The 21,203-nt window shown below is 38.7% G+C and overlaps 3 protein-coding genes across 3 annotated transcripts; 1 reads left to right on the top strand and 2 right to left on the bottom strand.

Annotated features, from left to right (window-relative positions):
• Positions 1-1,735: 1,735 nt before the first annotated feature.
• LOC135465391 (tubulin beta-4B chain-like) lies at positions 1,736-5,263 on the bottom strand. Its single transcript, XM_064742617.1, has 4 exons — positions 5,103-5,263; positions 4,744-4,852; positions 3,169-3,524; positions 1,736-2,898 (listed from the first exon to the last, which is right to left on the bottom strand). Exons 1-4 carry the CDS (start codon positions 5,157-5,159, stop codon positions 2,080-2,082), a joined length of 1,341 nt encoding a protein of 446 aa, XP_064598687.1. The 5' UTR covers positions 5,160-5,263; the 3' UTR covers positions 1,736-2,079.
• Positions 5,264-13,983: 8,720 nt separating this feature from the next.
• On the top strand, positions 13,984-18,097 carry LOC135466065 (uncharacterized). The gene is made up of 6 exons (XM_064743477.1): positions 13,984-14,097; positions 14,813-14,884; positions 15,055-15,255; positions 15,627-15,687; positions 16,029-16,098; positions 16,372-18,097. The coding sequence occupies exons 2-6, from the start codon at positions 14,821-14,823 to the stop codon at positions 16,555-16,557; spliced, it is 582 nt and encodes a 193-aa protein (XP_064599547.1). The 5' UTR covers positions 13,984-14,097; positions 14,813-14,820; the 3' UTR covers positions 16,558-18,097.
• A 128-nt stretch (positions 18,098-18,225) lies between these two features.
• On the bottom strand, positions 18,226-21,072 carry LOC135466064 (tubulin beta chain-like). The gene is made up of 4 exons (XM_064743475.1): positions 20,912-21,072; positions 20,272-20,380; positions 19,549-19,904; positions 18,226-19,315 (listed from the first exon to the last, which is right to left on the bottom strand). The coding sequence occupies exons 1-4, from the start codon at positions 20,966-20,968 to the stop codon at positions 18,497-18,499; spliced, it is 1,341 nt and encodes a 446-aa protein (XP_064599545.1). The 5' UTR covers positions 20,969-21,072; the 3' UTR covers positions 18,226-18,496.
• Positions 21,073-21,203: the final 131 nt, after the last annotated feature.

The raw sequence follows: 21,203 nt of genomic DNA, 5'->3' as shown, positions 1-21,203 counted from the left end.
ATCATATAGTATAAGTCGTATTTCTCGCTCTGCTCTCTCTCTCGCTCGTCCGCATTGATATCTTGCTAATATGTTAAAATGATCATTAGAGTTATCCCCCTTGAATGTGCCTTATTCGTTCAGTTTGTGTACGGCCCAGCATTTGCCTTCATTTATATGGCTAAAATAGGTCGTTCGACTTGTGTGTACATTAATCATGAACGAATACTAGTTTTAAAAGCATATTTGTTTGTTTTTGCCCGCTGTTATATGTACACCACTGTTCAGAAAATAACTATAATTGGCCTATAGTGTCTATGCCTATGCACGTGCACTCCTTTTTAGAAAAATGCCTCTTCCCGGAATGAACAACTCCGAAAGTTTCCTCAGAAACATTCATTTCAAATCGTTTTACATAAGTGAAGCCTACATCTCCTACTTTACGTTTTCAATCCATTTGTTTCCTGAACAGGAAGTATTGTAAAATCTGTAACGATAACAATTCTACGCAGGCATGCTCAGCTTCAACGTCTCTATGCAGCAGGCATCCGCACGCGGACATCCGCTACTTCCTGTTCGTTCAACAGATATGCTTACAGCCATGGCCTTTCTCAAGTATATATGTGGACATAAATTCTACGCCTTCTGTACTAGGCTGCGTCACACGACATATGCGTGCATATGGGAACAGACGCTTGACCATGGCAAGCCTTGAGGGTTGGTAACTTATCGTTCGCCGTAATATGTCCCTCATCACTTCATACAATCCAAAATTTCATTTATACTTCAAAATCATTTTTTTAGTCAACCCATGCTGATGAGAAGATGAATTTTCATGTTAAATGCAGTTTCTTGGGAGCAAAATAGCGTTTGATTGTGATCTTACATTTAGTAATGATGAAAAGAAAAAGTCATGCCTTCACGATACTTAACAGCTACGAATGTAGTTATACCATTTGTTATATTTGACCATACATGTTGCAACCAGATATATACGGAGATATTTTTTTACCAAAATATTTATCACCGCAAATCCAATCAACCTTTGCTCTTGTATCAACCCAAATAATTATCTTTCCCAAAATTTTCAACCTCGCCTAGGCATGTGTTATCGTTCAAATCGGTAATTAAAGTCCATGTCATTTATAGTGTCGAATATTAATTTTTAAAACTCTAGAATCATTTTAACACACATGAAACCAATAATTTGAGCTATCTTAGGTAAATACAAAAAAATTCATTTGATTATCAAGTATGGATTTTTTTCCTGTTTAGCCTCTTTAGCAAAGTAACGCCATGGTATATGGTTATGTCCAGTGTGTGATATCTTGAAGAGATACCCAATTTGAACAAATCAGCACTACTGATCTCACTATGCAAAGGCTTCGTAATGAGGTAGATAACGTCCACATAAATATCAGGTATACTTGTGGGACGGTTCATGCGCATCACGCAAGTATTCGAATTTCAAGGACTTGGCCTTTCACGTATTATCATGTATCAAGGCCTTACCTCTGGTAACAGCTATGTTTACATACAGCCGGCCATTGGATATGTGAATTTGGGACAATAACAAGATATCGAATGATGAATGTCTTCTTCTCAGTATAATGTATAATGCTGGTGCTGAACATTAGCTGCGTTCTGTCATAGTCAAGGTCAAAAAGCTACACAAGAGATACACAAGACCCGCCTTGTGTCTTGAATGAAAAATGAGGTATTCAAAAATAACAAAAATTAACAAGAACTCATCAACTTTGATTAAAACAAGATTGTTGACTTTATTCACATTCAATCTCTCTTCTCATTCGCCCAACACATCTGTCACTGTATCTCTCTTTCTGCACAAGATGTCATCTCTTAGTCTATGTGACAGGTGACAAGAACAAGATGTTCGAAACAGAAAGGGAGGGGGGGGGGGGACATTGCTAAGAGGAGAGATAAGTATGAAGTTGTTTTAACTGTGATATCCGTGTGAAGGATGTAAGTGTGAACAGGAATGGACTTCAACAGAATGGTTAGTGTTTGTTACAAGACTGTCTACGTTATCGGATGCTGACTTTAAGGGTGTTACTGTCAGTTGTGAGGAAGAATTTGAAGTTATTCCTGCTCCACATCCTCTTCTTCCTCATCAAACTCGCCCTCCTCCTCGGCAGTGGCATCCTGGTACTGCTGGTACTCAGATACCAAGTCATTCATGTTGGACTCGGCCTCAGTGAACTCCATCTCATCCATACCCTCACCGGTGTACCAGTGGAGGAAAGCCTTACGACGGAACATGGCCGTGAACTGCTCAGAGATACGCTTGAACAGCTCCTGGATGGCTGTGCTGTTACCGATAAATGTAGCAGACATCTTGAGACCACGGGGTGGAATGTCACAGACAGCGGTCTTGACGTTGTTGGGGATCCATTCCACAAAGTAGCTGCTGTTCTTGTTCTGAACATTCAACATCTGCTCATCCACCTCCTTCATGGACATGCGACCACGGAACATGGCAGCCACGGTCAGGTAACGGCCGTGACGGGGATCGCAGGCGGCCATCATGTTTTTGGCATCAAACATCTGCTGGGTGAGCTCTGGTACAGTCAGGGCTCTGTACTGCTGGCTTCCACGGGAAGTGAGAGGGGCAAACCCAGGCATGAAGAAATGGAGACGGGGGAAGGGCACCATGTTGACAGCCAGCTTACGGAGATCTGCATTGAGCTGACCAGGAAACCTCAGACATGTGGTCACCCCAGACATGGTGGCCGACACCAGATGGTTCAAGTCACCATAGGTAGGTGTGGTCAGTTTCAAGGTACGAAAGCAAATGTCATACAAGGCTTCATTGTCAATGCAGTAAGTTTCATCTGTGTTCTCCACCAACTGATGGACTGACAAGGTGGCGTTGTATGGTTCCACAACAGTATCAGACACCTGAAAAAAGAAAAACAAAACATGATGTAATAATACAAGCAGACATAATATTTTATTAGTAGTAATCTGTAGTTTGAGGGAACTATTCATTCCTATCATGTTAAAGTTGGCATGTCAGTTCCAGTAAATGCAAGTGCCATCTGATCAGATTTCCATTTTTTTGCAATGAAAATTTCCCCTGGAATCAGTAAAAATTTCACGTCACAATAAATTTTTCGTTTCATTAAACTTCATCACACTGTTTTCAGGACTATCATCTCTCTTGCTTACCTTTGGTGATGGGACCACTGAGAATGTGTTCATGATTCTGTCTGGGTATTCCTCTCTGATTTTGCTGATGAGCAGTGTGCCCATTCCAGACCCTGTACCCCCGCCCAGTGAGTGCGTCAGCTGGAAACCCTGAAGACAATCACATCCTTCCGCCTCTTTGCGAACAACATCAAGAACGGAATCAACAAGCTCAGCACCTTCTGTGTAATGTCCCTTAGCCCAGTTATTCCCAGCACCACTCTGCCCGAAGACAAAGTTATCAGGTCTGAAGATCTGACCAAATGGTCCAGATCTGACTGAGTCCATGGTGCCTGGCTCCAAGTCAACCAACACTGCACGTGGAACATATTTACCTCCTGGAACAGAGAGGATGAGTTAGAATTTACAGCAACAAGTAATCAATACTTTCTTATTTTCTATTTCATCTTAAACCAGTTGCATAATAGTAAAAGGATGTTAATGATGTGGTTGATGTTTAAGTAAAAATTTAGCTCACTTCTGAAAAAAAACCTCTTCATCTTCCTGCTAAAACAGGATTTGAACTCTTGCCACTATTGATGCAAGATGGTTTAAACCAACTAAAATGACAAGCGGTAAACATAAATAGGACAGCATATCAATTATAAAATACAAAGAAGAATGTCTATTGATATGTAGGGGCAGATTAAAATAACTATCATAATTTCTCGCATTAACTTTCTTTCGTTGTATAATTTGTCAGCACAACAAGCCATTGAATGACCTTTCAGCCTCTAGAAAATTAAATAAAGATTGAAATTCATTAACCTATGATGAAAAAATATGCAATCTAGAAGACCTGCTGTAATTAATTTGAAATTTTCTGCTTTTCCGTTTAACATTTTCTTTTCTCTTTCTTTCTGAAAGCTTCTGACTACTATGTCCACAGGAATGTTCTGGCTCAGGTTAGATATTTAACCCCTGACCGTACAGACACACCTTTTCAATGTGGTTTCTATGTGCTAACGCACCAACACGTTTGTGTAAATACCATGACAAAACATGTCGTGTACGATATGTAAATTGTGAATGTGTGACTGCATGCCTAAAACTGCCCTCCCTTCTGTCTGTTCATAAGCGCCAGTTATTTTTTTAAGTTTTTTTTTTAGGTAAAGTTGTCCACGATTGTGGGATATCACGTTCTTGCCTTTCCGTCAATCCCTCTCGTGTAATTTAAAGCAAATCCTTTGTAATAATGCTACATCTACCCTAACATTAAACATCATTTTCTGACTTTATTTCTCCTAAGATGTACCCACAAATCCATTTCACACCATCGATCGTTGGTGTTACAGCATTGATTCATATTTTTAAATAGCCTGACCTGGATCAAACTGAGCATAAATTAATCCTCCAGCCAATCAGAACGCAGAGATGTGGCGCCTGACTCACACCGGCTCGGCTGTTTGACCCAGATTTCTCGACAACGTGGAGCACAGAGTGCTCGCTAAACAAACCAGTTTAAACTGACCCTAACAATGCACTGAGGCATCTTCTACGCTGTTATATTCCCAAATTTCTTTCCCGAAAAAAACAAATCGCCATACGCAATCTCACCTGTGGCCTCGTTGTAGTAGACGTTGATTCTCTCCAACTGCAGATCGGAGTCGCCATGATAGGTTCCAGTTGGATCAATGCCGTGTTCATCAGAAATCACCTCCCAGAACTATAGCAATAGTAAAACACATAATCATTGACAAACAATGCAATCACTTTCTACCAACACATTATTCTCCTGCTATCAAACTTAAACTTGCCAGAGGTTTCGTATTAAACCAGATAGTAGAAAATCAGAGAGGGTTACTGAAGCTTGCAACGCCATTGAATGAATGGGCGGTTTACTCTTACGTGGATCAGCATGAGGAATTTAAAATTCACTGGGAAAAACCTTTACTCTCGCTTCGAGATGTCCTCACCTTGGCTCCGATCTGGTTTCCACACTGGCCAGCCTGCAAGTGGACTATTTCTCTCATGATTTCTGTATTTTTTTTCTGTCTTCCTGGATTTCTCTGTACACGTTGTCTGTGTTCGTTAAGCTAACACTTTCTTCCTGTGACCTGTTAACGGACGTTATGCGCTCTTTATTTCCACGCCCGGGCTTATCACCTCCAGTTTCCTGCGCATTTCGAAAATCACGGCAATCTCATTGGTTGATGTTGCACAGTATGTGGACTACTTTAAACGTGATCCGTCTCTGACGTCTTAAAAATTACATGGCAGGTTCCATAGAGGTATTTTCCATGTACTTCAAATGAAACAGAAAAACCTTTTGTCAACAATGGCAATCACTACATCGAGACTGGCTCTCACGTAAATTGGTTAGCGTAATGATATATGTATGGCGGGAAATTTGGTCATTGTTACACAGGTGTGTTAGGGGTTATATTTTTAGCCACCACACCTTGCTGTTAAATCAATATAATCTCATTAAGAGCACCATTGATTACAGCTGGTTCTAGCATATACACCTGTATATGTGTCTTAACTGAACTCGCTAAGCTGCACCATGGTGGATGCTAGAATCACAGCATGCAAGCTACACGCCATGATCAGTATAATCCTACATTACGTTATATCCTATTAAAGACCATTCTGATTACAAATACAAATACAAATATTCACTGACGCAGACGACTGTTCTTTGCTTTAATACCCAAGAATGTACCATGCATACCTGCATGTGTACGCATGCAAGCTACACGCTATGATCGGTATAATCCTACATTACGTTATATCCTATTAAAGACCATTCTGATTATAAATACAAATACAAATATTCACTGACGCAGACGACTGTTCTTTGCTTTAATACCCAAGAATGTACCATGCATACCTGCATGTGTACGCAATTGCATGCTTGAGTAATATGCAAGAAACAATGATCAGTATATACATAAAAAGAGCCTGGTCGACCAGGTAAAAGGTATATATATATATATATATATATATATATATATATGCATGACAGCTTGCCAAGGCTTAAGAGAACAATTGCAGGTTTGCAGTGTCAGCACAATAAAACACCATCATGACAGATACATGTATATGAAACTGAGTGCCATATATAAACACGGTTGCCGCGGTCATTGTGATAGGTGCAGAATTATTGATCATTACTTTATTCAAAGACCCAGCGAACAGTTTCCTGATTGTTTTTTATTGATTACCATTTAGTGTGTTATATTGGATTTCGACAAGTTCCCTGAACCGCAGTAGGCTATGTGTGAAGTCACACGTTATTATAAATATTCAAATTTACGTGTACCTTTATATAGCTTTCGGTAAAGTAAGAATATAATTTACCAAACATATAATGCAAACTTCAGTTGAAGTTTGATCATGTACAGTGCTACCATGCTCATGTAAGAAAAAACAGTAAGGCGTAAAACATCAACCAAATAAATAAATAAATAAATAAATCTCGAGTTCAATCAAATTTTTTTTTTCGATTATATGAGAGATGATACAGTTCATACCTTGTTAGAAGCAAAACCTCTCCAGAAAAATTTTGAAGATAAAAACAAAAGAGAAAGTACCACATACAATACCTGAAACAGTGTTGTTTACGTGTTTACTTTTTGTCATTTGGGGTTTTGCCCGTACATAAAAATACTTCACCTTAACTAGATAGGTCAGGATTAATGGTTGAGTAAACCGGACAAACCCCACTTAGAAGCCACCACGGTTCTCTGACTCAACGACTGACTCAAACTATTCGAGTTAAAACGTAGATCGCACCAGACGTTTGGCCCAGGCATTTTGGACCGGGCAACATTTTGTACATCTGAATAAATCTAGGCGTTGAAAAGACATTCGTATATGCAGCAATCGTCCAAAAATAATGAATGTTCTACGTCAATAATTGCATAACCAGTTTACAAAACAACGTTGAACAGGCCACCAAAGAACTGAGAAAGTATAAAAAGTAAGAAATTAGCACAGACTCTCACACAGAGTCGTGTGACGAAAAGCAGCTATCAATAATGCCGGAAAAACCGATAATTGGGAGGTGCCAAATGACCCAAAACTCCCGTTAACCCGGCAAACATTGTCTGTAGAATACAAGAAATTAATAATTCCACCAAAATCGCACGTGCTATACATATATATAGACTGAACTAAACGTCAGTCACTATTCATTCAATTCCATTCTTGCAACTGTTGTGCACAAAACGTTGCGCAAAATGCGACAACGTAAGCATTTTTACGAACAGTGTAAACCATCCGCATGAAAGGTAAACATATTGTGTGGTATTGCTCAGCTGTGTACTATCACACAGGTATACCAATTCTCTCACAGATACCAACCATCCCACAGATAACAACATCCCAAATATACCAACAACATGTATAGCGGAGAGATACCCACAGATACCAAACATCCCACAGATATCATTCATCCCACAGATACCAACCGTCCCATGGATACCAAGAGCCCAAAGATACCACAATATATACAACAGACAGATACCAAATAACCCACAGATATCGATTCTCCCATGGATACCAACTATCCCCCAGATACCAACTATCTCACAGATACCAAATATCCCTCAGGTACCAACTATTCCACCGATATCAATTCTCCCATGGATACCAACTATACCCCACAGAAACCTACTATCCCACATATAGCACTTATCTCACAGATACCAAATATCCCACAGATATCAACTATCCCACAGATACCAACCATTCCAAGGATTCCAACATCCCAAAAATACGAACAACATGTATAGCGGACAGATATCAATTCTCCCATGGATACCTACTATACCCCGTAGAAACCAAATATCCCACAGATACCAAATACCCCACAGATACCAACTATTGCATGGATAACAACATCCCTAAGATACCAACAACATGTATAACGGACAGATACCAAATAACCCACAGGTCATCTATCCCACAGATACCAACTGTCCCACAGATATCAATTATCTCATGGATACCAACTATACCCCACAGATACCAAATATCCCACAGATGTCATCTATCCCACAGATACCAACTATTCCACGGATACCAAAATCCCAAAGCTACCAACAACATGTATAGCGGGCAGATACCAAATAACCCACAGATATCATATATCCCACAGATATCAAGTCCTTCATGGATACCAACTATATCCTACAGATACCAAATATCCAACAGACAGCAAATATCCGACAGATACCAACTATCCCACAGATACCAACTATTCCACAGATATCAATTCTCTCATGGACACCAACTATACTCCACAGATACCATCCATGCCACAAATACCAACTATCCCACAGATACCATCCATGCCACAAATACCAACTATCCCACAGATACCAAATATCTCACAGACACCATCTATCCCACAGATATTAACTATCCCACAGATATCAACTATGCCACAGACACCATATATCCCACAGATATCAACTATTCCACAGACACCAAATATCCCACATATATCAACTATCCCACAGATACCAGCTATCCCACAGACACCGCCTATCCCACTAACACCAAATATCCCAAACACCAAATATCCCACAGATACCAAATATCCCATAGATACAGATATCAGATATCAGATATACCCAGTAATGAACATTATTCCATGAGACAGTGAAAGATAAACAGTTGTGTACTAGTCATACTCCAAAGAAAACATACAAAAAATGTATACAATGCAAGCACGGCACTAATTTATAGAAACCGTATGTTATTCATTAAAACTGTGAAAGTAGAGTTCCTTTAAATGTACAACTGGATGCACCAGAAGACATTTAGCCCATATACTTTGACCCAGGATCACGAAGCTTAATTGATTTAGAATTAATTTATTTGATTTATGGCAAGCATATTGTGGTGGGAGGAAAGCGGGTGGCAAGAGTACAGGGGTAGCCCACCACCATCCGCAGATTGCTGGTTGACCTTCCAACGTACGACCGGAGAGGATGTCACCTTAAGAGGGAATTGAACTTGTGAGAGGTTTCTTGGACATTGCGCTGCGCTAGCGCGTTAACCTCCGTGACCCAGTGTAAATCTTCTTTACATAATGATAAATAAGAATGTAATGCAGGGAAATTTGTTGGTTATACCCAAACACATGCTTTTAATCTGCATTATGACAATATTTATGAAGACCGCTTCAGTGGGCCAATGATTGGAGCGTCCGCCTAGAAGTCGGGAGACCCGAGATCAAACCCCGGTCGGGTCATACAAAAGACTTTAAGAATGGCATTTGTTGCTGCCTCACTTAGCGCTAGTATCATTGGCCCGGTGTCAGTAAAAAGTGACTAGGTGGGGTGTCGTGCCTGGTGTCTTCAGTATGATACTTTAGTGGCGGCTGCACTGTAGTGACATGGACTCGCCCTGCCACAAGAAGACACAGCAAACACACACACACACCTTATGACCGATCGTCGTCATATGACTGAAAACTTGTTAAGTACGACGTTAAACCCGAAGCATACAAACATATACATGATCTTTATGAAGCTATTAAAAATTATAAATATGATCAAAATTCAGGTTGAACACATTTGTTCGCTGAAAAGACCAAACTCTAGTGCAAATATATTTATTAAACGTGCGTTACATCCTCATTCATAACGTGAATACCCCCAAGACCATGTATACCAAGGGGTGAACCCAAATGCCCACCACATAAAAATATTTTTAAGTGTCTTTTTCTCTGAAACAAAAATCGAAAATAATATTGAAGACCACATTTACAACTAACTTTTCGCACTCTTCGAAAGTTGATTTTATAATGTAATTCTGATATTCTGATCAGTTGAAAGTTTAATTGGCACGAGTCTACTGGACTGGAATTGAATAACACTGGACTGGCGTTGGGTACGACTTGAATGGGGCTGGATAAGACTTGACTGGACGTGACTGGAGATGGGTATGACTTGGTCAGAATACGACTGAATGTGGGTATGAGTTACCTTGTATATACCGGTAAGTCATACCCCCATGGTTAAACACATGTTCGCCCTGTTGGCCTCTTAAACATGAACCTTTACTTCCACCTTAAGGGTGGAGAAAACATAAAAATAAAAAGTTCAGATGAAAGAGTGCGAAAAGTTATTCCTAAATGTGGTCTTCAATATTTTGCCTTAAAGAGAAAAAGACACTTGAAAATAATTTTTGTTTGGTGGGTACTAGTATTTGGGACAACTTTTTTGTATTTATAGTCTTTGTTTAATAATGTCATAAATGGGGATGTAACACAGGTTTAATAAATATTTTTGCACTAGAATTTGTTCTTTTAAGCTAACAAATGTGTTAAATCTCAATTTGGATCATATTTGTATTTTTAACATGTTCATAAATATTACCATAATTTAGGTTAAATGCATGTTTCGATATAAACAACAAATTTACATTCAAATAAATTTATTAGACAACCATCGCATCCTTATTTAGACCATTATTATGCAAAAACGATAAAGAGCAAAAGTTGGTTCCAAATACCCACCATACAAAAATATTTTCAAATACCCTTTTCTCTTGAACCCAAAAAAAAAATCCAAAAAAATATTACAGACCATGTTTGCAAATAAGTTTTGACGCTCTTTCATTTGATTTTGGCATCATTTATATGTTTCCTTCTCCTTTAATTTCTAAAATCATGAATCACATCTCACATTTGGATATAGCCTCTATACCCTATATGTATACATACATGTATAGGTTGCACTTTTTTTACGCTGATAGTATTTATGGTGATGTATTTGTAGGGACTTTCTCTTTATGCACACTCTGTGAGGAAATTTGTTATTATTTATTGGCACGACAGCTATATATGCATGTGTATGCAATGGGGAACGTTTCCGCCTTAGGCAATTCGGGCCTATGTTATGCGGTTGCGTTTTGTGGGCAAACTGCATGATATCGTAATACTCATCCGTTGGAAAAAAAACAAAACAAAAAAACGACAGTCATTCCAGCTTGGACCAGAATCGTCATTGCGCGGGGAAAGGTATTCCATTAAATACTTGCAGACACACTTTATGATCACCATGTCGTGGTAATCAGTGTTATGGACGGAGGGCTTAACCGTTGTCAAAAATAAAAGTGGGAGACAGGAATTTTCCATAAAAATATACATCGATCGTATTTCCTTTACTTATTAAATGAGTGGGTCAGTGAGTGTTTAGAGTTTAGCGTCGTACTTAACAACTTTTGAGTCGAATGACGACAACGGAGTCCTTAGAGCGCATGTACGTGTAATGTGCCTCATTTTTGCGGGGCGGATTTCCACCCCTCTTTTATCTAGTGCTGCTTCAATGAGACGACTTACCGAAGGCAAGTAAGGCGCCCCACCCGAGCCATTATACTGATATGGGTCAACCAGTCGTTGCACTATCCCCTTCATGCTGAACACCAAGGGAGGAGGCTACAACTTCCTCTTTTAAGGTCTTAGGTCCGACCGAGGATTGATCCTGGACCTACCGCCCCTGAAACGGACGCTCTACCAACTTTTTATGAAAATGCAACTACATTATTATTATATTACATGTACTGAACAATGACAGAACCTTTTTACATGCGGCAATACAAAGATATTGCTACGCAGACATACTAGTATATAACAGAAGGAAACTCTCGCATGCAGTCATTGTTAGATACAATTTAAACAGTTGTTTCAACTGTTTAAATTGTATCTAACAATGACACTAAAACAATCACAATTTGAACCGATATTCCATTACAAATAAACCTTGTTTTCACCATAACTGGTCGAGCACTCGACCTGTGAGTCAGCAGGTTCGAGTCTTGGTCTAGCTCTGTTGGCTGCTGCTTTAAATCATTATCTTCGTCAAGTATCACACAGAGGGGTGATTTACTCCGCGATGTCATTCACGTGTAAAACTGACCGCAATGGTGTAAATAGAAAATTCTTGGGTGGAGCGGTAAATACATGCATATAGTATAACTTACAATTCAAGCGAAACTGCAGAGCCCAGAGCACCAAGCGGCGTACGACATTATTTTTATCGTACATTTATCGTACCATATTTTGTACGTCACAACTACTGTACCATTGCCCTATATCTGCCATTATTATACATGTACGCTGTTTTGTGAAACTGGACCCAGAACTATACCCCCTTGAATAGTCCAATAAAGCTGTCCGAGACACTCAAAATTTGGAAAACTTCAAGTTACCAGGTAAATAACGGTGGGATACGAGAATGGTTGCAATCAATGTTTTAAACGTGTAATTATTAACTACTCTGTCAAGACTCGTGAAGTTAGTTATTTTCCAGTGGATGTCATATCTTCGTGTCTCAGTGATTCATTTTGGAGTGGTGTTATATTGGAATGTACGTTTTGCCATATACAAATTTAACTCCTGTATAGATTTAGCCTTCCTATTTACAGGACATGAAAGACCCAATAAAGTTCATGACCAAATTGTTCGCAGCGTACTGCAGAAAATATGATAAGTGGTGGGTATTTAGATTTTAGAGAAATGTATATGAACACATCATTCCCACCTGTTTTTATAACTTTACATGACTATTTAATAGCTTATGTATTTCTTTACATATTTATTTCTTTCATATCAACACGTTTGAAATCCTAACCTTTACGTTTATGTAAACAGAAGTTGAATTTGGCACAGTAGTGTACGGGAATTGTCTATAGCATAAATTCTACAATTTTGGCCTACTGAAACTTAGTGGTACATAATAATTTTAAGATGTAATTTGCATCCGGTGATCGACAAAGTGATAAAATCTGCTATAAACCTTCCCTGGGTGTTATAAATGAGGAGAGTGATTAAAATCATAATATTTATTTCTGTGACATATTTTGGAAAACGACCTTTTTCTTTTCCAAATGTTACTAAACTATAGTGTAATTAATTTTTTCTCCAGCTTACTTCATCGATATTTCTGTGATAAAAACAAAGTGTTCTGTCCACTGATCGCTCCACTATCTCTAACCGGCTGTAATTTGGTACATAATCTGTCTTCATAACATCTTTCTATGTATATAAAATTTAAAACTACGGGCTACGCGATCGATATTTCATGCAATGTCATATTCCATTTTACGACCATTTTACGAAAGTCTGCATCAGACCAATATGTCATATTTTGACAGTGCTAATCTTACATGATGCCTTTACAAGTATATATGACCTTTAATGGTGTCGGGGGGGGGGGGGGGGGCGCCTTACATAGCATTCAGGAAGTTTTGTTGTTATTCGGTTCAATAAATCTCTGTTTACCTGTATCACTATTTTTTGTCCGTGTCGTCGATTGTTGTACAAAGATAATTTATGTACATATGATACAGTGCAAAAAAATTGTACATTTTTATAATCCTTAATTACCGGGGGGCTCCGTGACCAAGGGGTTGGCACGCCAGCGCGGCGCAATGACCCAGGAGCCTCCCACCAATGCGGTCACTGCGCGCAAGTGGGGAAGGCCTGGTAGACGTGGGTTTTCCTCGGCTCTGTCGGGTTTCCTCCCACCATATATTGCTGAAATATTCTTGGGTACGGCGTAAAACACCAATCAAATAGATAAATAAATATAAACGTTACCGAATAATGTGCTTGTAACTGATACAACGCTGGTTACATAAACTATTAGATAACGCTTATCACTGTGCGGTGTTGAGCTGTATTTTTTCTTTTCACCAGAGTCAATCTCGCGCAAGACACAAAACGTTGGAGGTTGGTCACCAACGCGCACATTACGGGAAGTAACTCATGAGGACAACGGTATTAGCCAATCATCACTAGGTATGACGTCACAAGGGAGTTTCCGTTGCTAGTAGTGACAGAAAAGTTCGAAAGCGCCAACTTCTGAAATACTGTACATAGATTGATTGCCGGCAATCGATCATCGCGTTAAATCAAGGAAATTTACACCAATTCACGATTCAGGATATTGTGTAAGTTGTGTTGGATCTTATATGTTTCATTGTTTCGGAGATCTGCATGTCCCTTGATTAAACTGGTTTACTATACATGCAGACTTTCTCAAAGGCCAATGTACTCCACGTTGTCGTTGAATCCACTTCCACTGTGGATTGTGCCAATTCGTGGTATCTTATGGTAGTTATAGTGCTCAGAAGGCAGCTCTGTCAACATTTATCGTCTGTCCAAATTAAACACGTTTCGTTACGATATCACTTGTTTTCCTCAAATGTTCATACCTTTGTCTGACAGTACACTCATTAAGTCTGTATAGGCATTTTTTCACTATCTTAAAAAAAACAAACCTTGAGCTCATCTCATGACACCTTTGTCAGAGTACAGTGTTTCAAAACTACCTTAGGACTTAATACCGGATTTAGCTAAAATCCAAGTCTTTAGGCTTGTACTTGGTCTAAAAATAATTGTGTAACAATTTAGGAAAGATGAACTAAATTTGCTGTTTTTATTTCCATTTGGTCTAAGTACAACTCTACCTTGGTTGCTGGGTTTTGTTAAAATCGTAAATGCAGTGTATATGTAATATGCCTTAAAATCAGTATCAGCTAATACACGTTTGAACAAGCGAGCAAATTTTAAAAGAATGAATTGTGAAATAAAATTTACCATATTCTCTATCTTCCTGCGTAAGCCCACTTTTAGAAAAGAACTATTTCTGTATACTTCATACAGATTACAAAATGGAGTCAGTGACAGTCATGCTGGCCGGGTATAGCCGTCCGTATCCTTTTAGGAAAGAATCAGGTAAGTCAAGACAATGTATCTTTATTTGGTAACAGATGGAAAGGTAAACTGTTACAGCTTGCTTGGTCCTTTTAATCATGGTATATCAGATTTACTGAAACACAATTAACAGCTGGTGTGCAAAGTAAGATTACACCAAGCAAGTGTAGTTTGTTCTGTTTATGTTTCAGGGGAGAAAATCATTAGTGCAGCCGACAAAACAAAGGCAGCCAAAGACGGCAGAAGAAAGCTAGCTTGGCTGTATTCAAACGGTGGCCCCAACCAGTTAAAAAACACCTTTTACAGTTCACTTGAAACAGAAGTGTATCCCTTTGAACATTTCAATAAAGCTGCCCATGACACTAGAAATTTGGAAAATATCAAATTACCAGGTAAATAACAGTGGTATACGAAAAAATTGCACTCACTGTTTTAGGCGTGCAATTACTAATTACTTTTTGAACGAATGGTGACGTCAGAATCATTATCGATGTATATTACTCTTAGACGTTTATGATAATCCTTATTTTCCGTGTGGATATGCCCTATATCTTGATGTTAATTATTACTTGTAAATAATCAGGACAAGTAAATATTAACCTCCACATACAAGCATTATTTCACGTGGTCAAGTTTAATTTTTGTGCCACTGTGTTCAGTGTAAATAGTTACAGATCAGTTTCAACAGTGTGTTAGAATAGGGCCTATATTTTAATGCAAATATATTTGATTCCTGTAACAATTTTAACTTTACTATCAACAGGAAGTGATAGCCCCAACAAAGTTCCCGACGAAATAATATGTAGCATGCTTCAGAAAATATGGTAAGTTATCAAGGCTACTGAAACACGTGTAACTTTGCTTTTAAACGTGTGTACATGAACGCATTACGTATTATTTTCAACAATTTTAATGTAGATAATTAACTGCTAATTTGAGCATTTACTAATTGACGGCTTGTTTGGTCGTTAGTGTCAAACTTTAAAACTACTGCTGGAGTGATGTAGTTTTGTAGAAATGGGGGTACCATGTAAAACAAATACTTCACTGTAATTACTTCAGAGTATGATCAAACCGCTCAGATCTTTTCTGGTTTGATATTTATTCCATCTAAAACTAACTCTTGAGTAACCCTTACTCAAGCTCAGTCATTCTTAACTTTCAGGTTTGATTTGCACCCTGTGATGGACAGATGGGAGAAAATCTGCTATAAACCCCTGGATACTATAACTGAGGTAAGCTCCTCTTTTTCAATTTAATCAAAATGCACACAGAAAAAAATGCAGCTAGAAACTGGTTGTCTTCTACTTTATTTTCTAATTTGTATCAGTGTAAAGGAAAAGTAAGATGTAAGAATGAATAAATGAAGACAATGTCATCAAAGAAGTAGACAATGAATTACATCAAATAACTATTGACTATAATGACGTAATGAAGGAAAAAAAGAAATGTAGATAAAGAGTGATTATGGATTCAGGATGTATAATTGAGTTTGATTCTACTGACAGATGACCTCAGCTAATCGGGTGCCCCCTATCCCGGCAGCTCAGCCTCCTCCCACCCTTGCATCGGCTCCGGCTAAGGTAGTGACAGCCCCCGAGGACAGTGTCAGGTCCAGGAAAGGGCGGGGCAGAAAATTTATCCGTGCTTTGCGAAAAATCTTCAGACGCCTGTTTGGGAAAGAGAAGAAATAATTTGTGTCACCATCAACGTGTGCATATTTATTTCTGTCATTTGCTGTACTTTGGTGCTGTATTTTTAGAGTTTCTGAACTGCCCATCGATTTCTCTCTTAAAACTATGAACTCCTCAGAGTTTTCTTTGTCATCCATATTTCAAGCATTATCAGTATCCATTTTTATAATCAAAGAAGTTTACAATTTGACCTTCTGATACTTTTTGCTTTTGTAGTGCTAATTTTACACGATGCCTGTACGACAGGTCACTTACGGTGTATTTCATTTGTTATATTTTAATAAAGTTTTTATTTACATATACTGAGATTCTGTATTTAATTGGAGGTTGTTTCAAAAAGGCAATATTTCTTCATACATCCATTTCAATGTTTTGTATGTTGCGGAATAACGATGCAAATCTGGTGAGATCATTTATTATAATCATCTGTCATCGCAGATTAGTTTGTTGCGTATGATTTCAAGAACTGTTATATATAAACATATTTTAAGGCCCATGTTATACTGAGTAAACGGGCGTATATTAAAGGGATTCATCACCAGACAAGAAAGTTGAAATGTTCATCGTCTCCTCCTTGTTTCATCACTCATAACCCTGGAGCTTTCAACACTACACAGAAGCATGAATTGAAAAACTGTACAGGAATTAGACTTGATTGTCTAGACGAAAAGCAGAAGAAAAAGTCATTTTTTTTTGGAGGGGAGAAACTGGGGTAGACGGGGAAAACCACATACCTTTGGCAGCAAACCAACAAACTTTTCCACATGTGAAATACACATATGCAATTCGCAGTGGTGGAAGACATCGCCATTTGTAACGATTTAAATTGCTAAACGCCACGTTACCATATGCAACATATCAGAAGCTTCTAAACAGCCATTTTGTAAAGCTTTGCATTTCACCTTTAACTAGGAAAAAGAATTGTTAACAAACCTCGACTTTAGTAGAATCACTATTGGTCAAATGTATATTTTTGAAATCAGAAAGGTCACAAAATCACATGACAGAATGCATATCCAGGAAGACAATCAGTTTTAAGGATGAAGGAAACCACAGTCCCCTCAGTTAACCACTACCCTTTGTAAATAACCAAAAAATACTTAAGTTTTGAGGAATGGCACACATATACATGCAACACATCATTCAAAACATGGTTTGTGAGGGCCATACTGTTTGTCCTTATTGAAACTGTGGCAGTCTCAGCTGTTTCATTTGGGTGAGAAAAACCAGGAACGATTGGGTTAAACCACCAAACCTTTGGCAAGTTACTTTTCTGCATTTTCACCATACTAATAGAAGACACTAACAAATGGCTTGACTGCAGAAGCAGCTACACGAGCGTTATGATTATCAAGGCCTCAAGAATGGTGACAGGGTGGGGTGGTCAGCAAATTCTCTGTTTAAGGCCCGCGTTTCAATCTTCAGTCATCTGGAGTGCTAATGAACATCAAGCACCTTATAATTTCACCAGTTGTGTCTGAATCACTGCCTCCTGCCTTTGTCCTACCAATAGAAAGATGTATCTCTAACCACGACCCTATAAAAGCCTCTACCATACGGTACCAAGTCCTACTACATGATATAGAATATAAACATGACATATCATGATATAATATCACTAATAACATTTAAGAGCATTATAGCTTACATAAAAGTCACAAATGCAACTTAAAGCAGTTTCCAACCTTTATTTCTCCATTTGCAATGACATCACTGATTTAGTTTTAAACAAAAATAAGCATAGCAAAAACCTTACAAGTATGCAAGACCGTGACTAGAGTGAAATAATCCTTACATAATAAAAATCTATGTCTAAGTACATTTAAAGTAAATTCCCTGAAAAGAAGTATACACATAATTCAGTCTAAATTCTCTTAAAATAAACATAATTTTTTTGATCCAAATCTAAGTGATGTTCATGCTGCAGAGTTAGGTCTTGTTACTGTTCGGCTTCACCCTCATCTTCCTCATCAAACTCGCCCTCCTCCTCAGCAGTGGCATCCTGGTACTGCTGGTACTCAGATACCAAGTCGTTCATGTTGGACTCGGCCTCAGTGAACTCCATCTCATCCATTCCCTCACCAGTATACCAGTGGAGGAAAGCCTTACGACGGAACATGGCCGTGAACTGCTCAGAGATACGCTTGAACAGCTCCTGGATGGCTGTGCTGTTGCCAACAAATGTAGCAGACATCTTGAGACCACGGGGTGGAATGTCACAGACAGCGGTCTTGACATTGTTGGGGATCCATTCCACGAAGTAGCTGCTGTTCTTGTTCTGGACATTCAACATCTGCTCATCCACCTCCTTCATGGACATGCGACCACGGAACATGGCAGCCACGGTCAGGTAACGGCCGTGACGGGGATCGCAGGCGGCCATCATGTTTTTGGCATCAAACATCTGCTGGGTGAGCTCTGGTACAGTTAGGGCTCTGTACTGCTGGCTTCCACGGGAAGTGAGAGGAGCAAATCCAGGCATGAAGAAGTGCAGTCGTGGGAAGGGTACCATGTTGACAGCCAGCTTACGGAGATCTGCATTGAGCTGACCAGGAAATCTCAGACATGTGGTCACTCCAGACATGGTAGCTGACACCAGATGGTTCAAGTCACCATAGGTAGGGGTGGTCAGTTTCAAGGTACGAAAGCAAATGTCATACAAGGCTTCATTGTCAATGCAGTAAGTTTCATCTGTGTTCTCCACCAACTGATGGACTGACAAGGTGGCGTTGTATGGTTCCACAACAGTATCAGATACCTGGGAAAATAATAATTAAAAACGATATTTAGAGTAATGCTAATTTACAATTAAAAATTTGTTACAATCTTATTACTACATTTAATAAACACATCTGTAAGTTCACATATGCAAATTGAATAAATGTTTTACAAATAGATGTAACTCCCTACACCTAATCTGCAACTGGAACACTCAGATTTGCATTTTCTGTGGTTTGTTTTATTTCAGATATTGTTGGACATGAAGCTTACCTTTGGTGATGGGACCACTGAGAATGTGTTCATGATTCTGTCTGGGTATTCCTCTCTGATTTTGCTGATGAGCAGTGTGCCCATTCCAGACCCTGTACCCCCGCCCAGTGAGTGCGTCAGTTGGAAGCCCTGCAAGCAGTCACAGCTCTCTGCCTCTTTGCGAACAACATCAAGAACGGAATCAACAAGCTCAGCACCTTCTGTGTAATGTCCCTTAGCCCAGTTATTCCCAGCACCACTCTGCCCGAAGACAAAGTTATCAGGTCTGAAGATCTGACCAAATGGTCCAGATCTGACTGAGTCCATGGTGCCTGGCTCCAAGTCAACCAACACTGCACGTGGAACATATTTACCTCCTGGAAAAGAAAACCACAATATTAGAAATAAAATCAAAATTCTGCACATTTCTAATCTTTCTCTGCTGAGACCGAAATTTAAAACAAAAACATAATTGTCATGGGTTGGCTGAATTAGGTAATTAGAAAATTTAAAGTAGAAGCTGATGGTTGGTTATATTTAAGCCCACACACCAGCAAGGACTTCAGACATAAATTAAGACATGATTTCATATTATTTTCGTCAGCAAACATAACTACTAACAAATTATATAGGCCCCTAATTCAATTTGCTTATCAAAAATATTTGTTCATAAAGCCAGTCTTTCTCTCAGACCAGGAAAAAGTCTTAACGATGACATACCTTAATTAGATCAGTTTAACTCACCTGTGGCTTCATTGTAATAGACATTAATTCTTTCTAACTGAAGGTCAGAATCTCCATGGTATGTTCCAGTTGGATCCACCCCATGCTCATCAGAGATGACTTCCCAAAACTGTGAATGGAACAAAAATCAAAATACTTCAATAAAGACATTAGATAAAATATTAATACATGGCATAGTAATAAGCAAAACAAGAAAATCTCTAAAAGTGGTTGGATTATTCTGATCGTAAAAACATGGGTTGGAGAAACATAAAAAATTACGAAAAGCTTAGGCCTATATATTACACGCTGGTCAGCAAAGCCTAGAATCTTAGGACCATAGGTTTTTTGAAAATGAATTTATTAGGCCTACTTTTCAGAAAGGTGTTAAAAAACTCAAGACTGTTTTTAGATACCTATTAGGCCTAGCTAGATATGTGTCTGATGGTGAAGATTTATTTATCTTTCATTTTCACTTAATTATTACAATAAGTGCACTAGGCCTACATGGAGGCCTGTATCAAATGAAAAGAAAAAGGAAATAAAATTACACTTCACAGAAGCTGATCGAGGAGAAAAAATTTATATGTTAATTAGACTAGGGTGTTCAATAAAACTTGAAATTTTCATTATATAAGTTTGAACTAAGTCTGATACTTACCTTGGCACCAATTTGGTTGCCACATTGGCCAGCCTGTATGTGTACAATCTCTCTCATTTTGTTGATGTGTTATAAAAAAAAAAATTCCCGATGCTACTTCTCCACTGAATTTGCGTCGTCTGTTGAAATTTAACGGTTGATTCCAAACTTATAAAACGCTGGCCTGTTCTCTTCGTGCACGTGCGGCCTTTCCACCAGTTCAAGTAGTTCTCATTTACCGCGCTCTTGTCGCCAAGGTCTGTATTGTTATACTTTTGACGAATAACGTAATTTTACCTTTATATGATTATAT

The sequence above is a fragment of the Liolophura sinensis genome, chromosome 5, assembly GCF_032854445.1.
Source record: "Liolophura sinensis isolate JHLJ2023 chromosome 5, CUHK_Ljap_v2, whole genome shotgun sequence".
In the NCBI taxonomy this organism is placed as follows: Eukaryota; Metazoa; Mollusca; class Polyplacophora; order Chitonida; family Chitonidae; genus Liolophura; species Liolophura sinensis.
This window is presented reverse-complemented; position numbering and strand designations above follow the sequence as displayed.

Coding starts and splice junctions, on each gene's coding strand:
- LOC135465391 (XM_064742617.1), bottom strand. CDS start 5,159: ATGAGAGAAATAGTCCACTTGCAGGCTGGCCAGTGTGGAAACCAGATC. Junction 4,853..5,102: donor GAAACCAGATCGGAGCCAAG/GTGAGGACATCT, acceptor CTATTGCTATAG/TTCTGGGAGGTGATTTCTGA. Junction 3,525..4,743: donor CTACTACAACGAGGCCACAG/GTGAGATTGCGT, acceptor TCTCTGTTCCAG/GAGGTAAATATGTTCCACGT.
- LOC135466065 (XM_064743477.1), top strand. CDS start 14,821: ATGGAGTCAGTGACAGTCATGCTGGCCGGGTATAGCCGTCCGTATCCT. Junction 14,885..15,054: donor TCCTTTTAGGAAAGAATCAG/GTAAGTCAAGAC, acceptor TTTATGTTTCAG/GGGAGAAAATCATTAGTGCA. Junction 15,688..16,028: donor AGCATGCTTCAGAAAATATG/GTAAGTTATCAA, acceptor CTTAACTTTCAG/GTTTGATTTGCACCCTGTGA.
- LOC135466064 (XM_064743475.1), bottom strand. CDS start 20,968: ATGAGAGAGATTGTACACATACAGGCTGGCCAATGTGGCAACCAAATT. Junction 20,381..20,911: donor GCAACCAAATTGGTGCCAAG/GTAAGTATCAGA, acceptor TTCCATTCACAG/TTTTGGGAAGTCATCTCTGA. Junction 19,316..19,548: donor CAGTGGTCCCATCACCAAAG/GTAAGCTTCATG, acceptor TTATTTTCCCAG/GTATCTGATACTGTTGTGGA.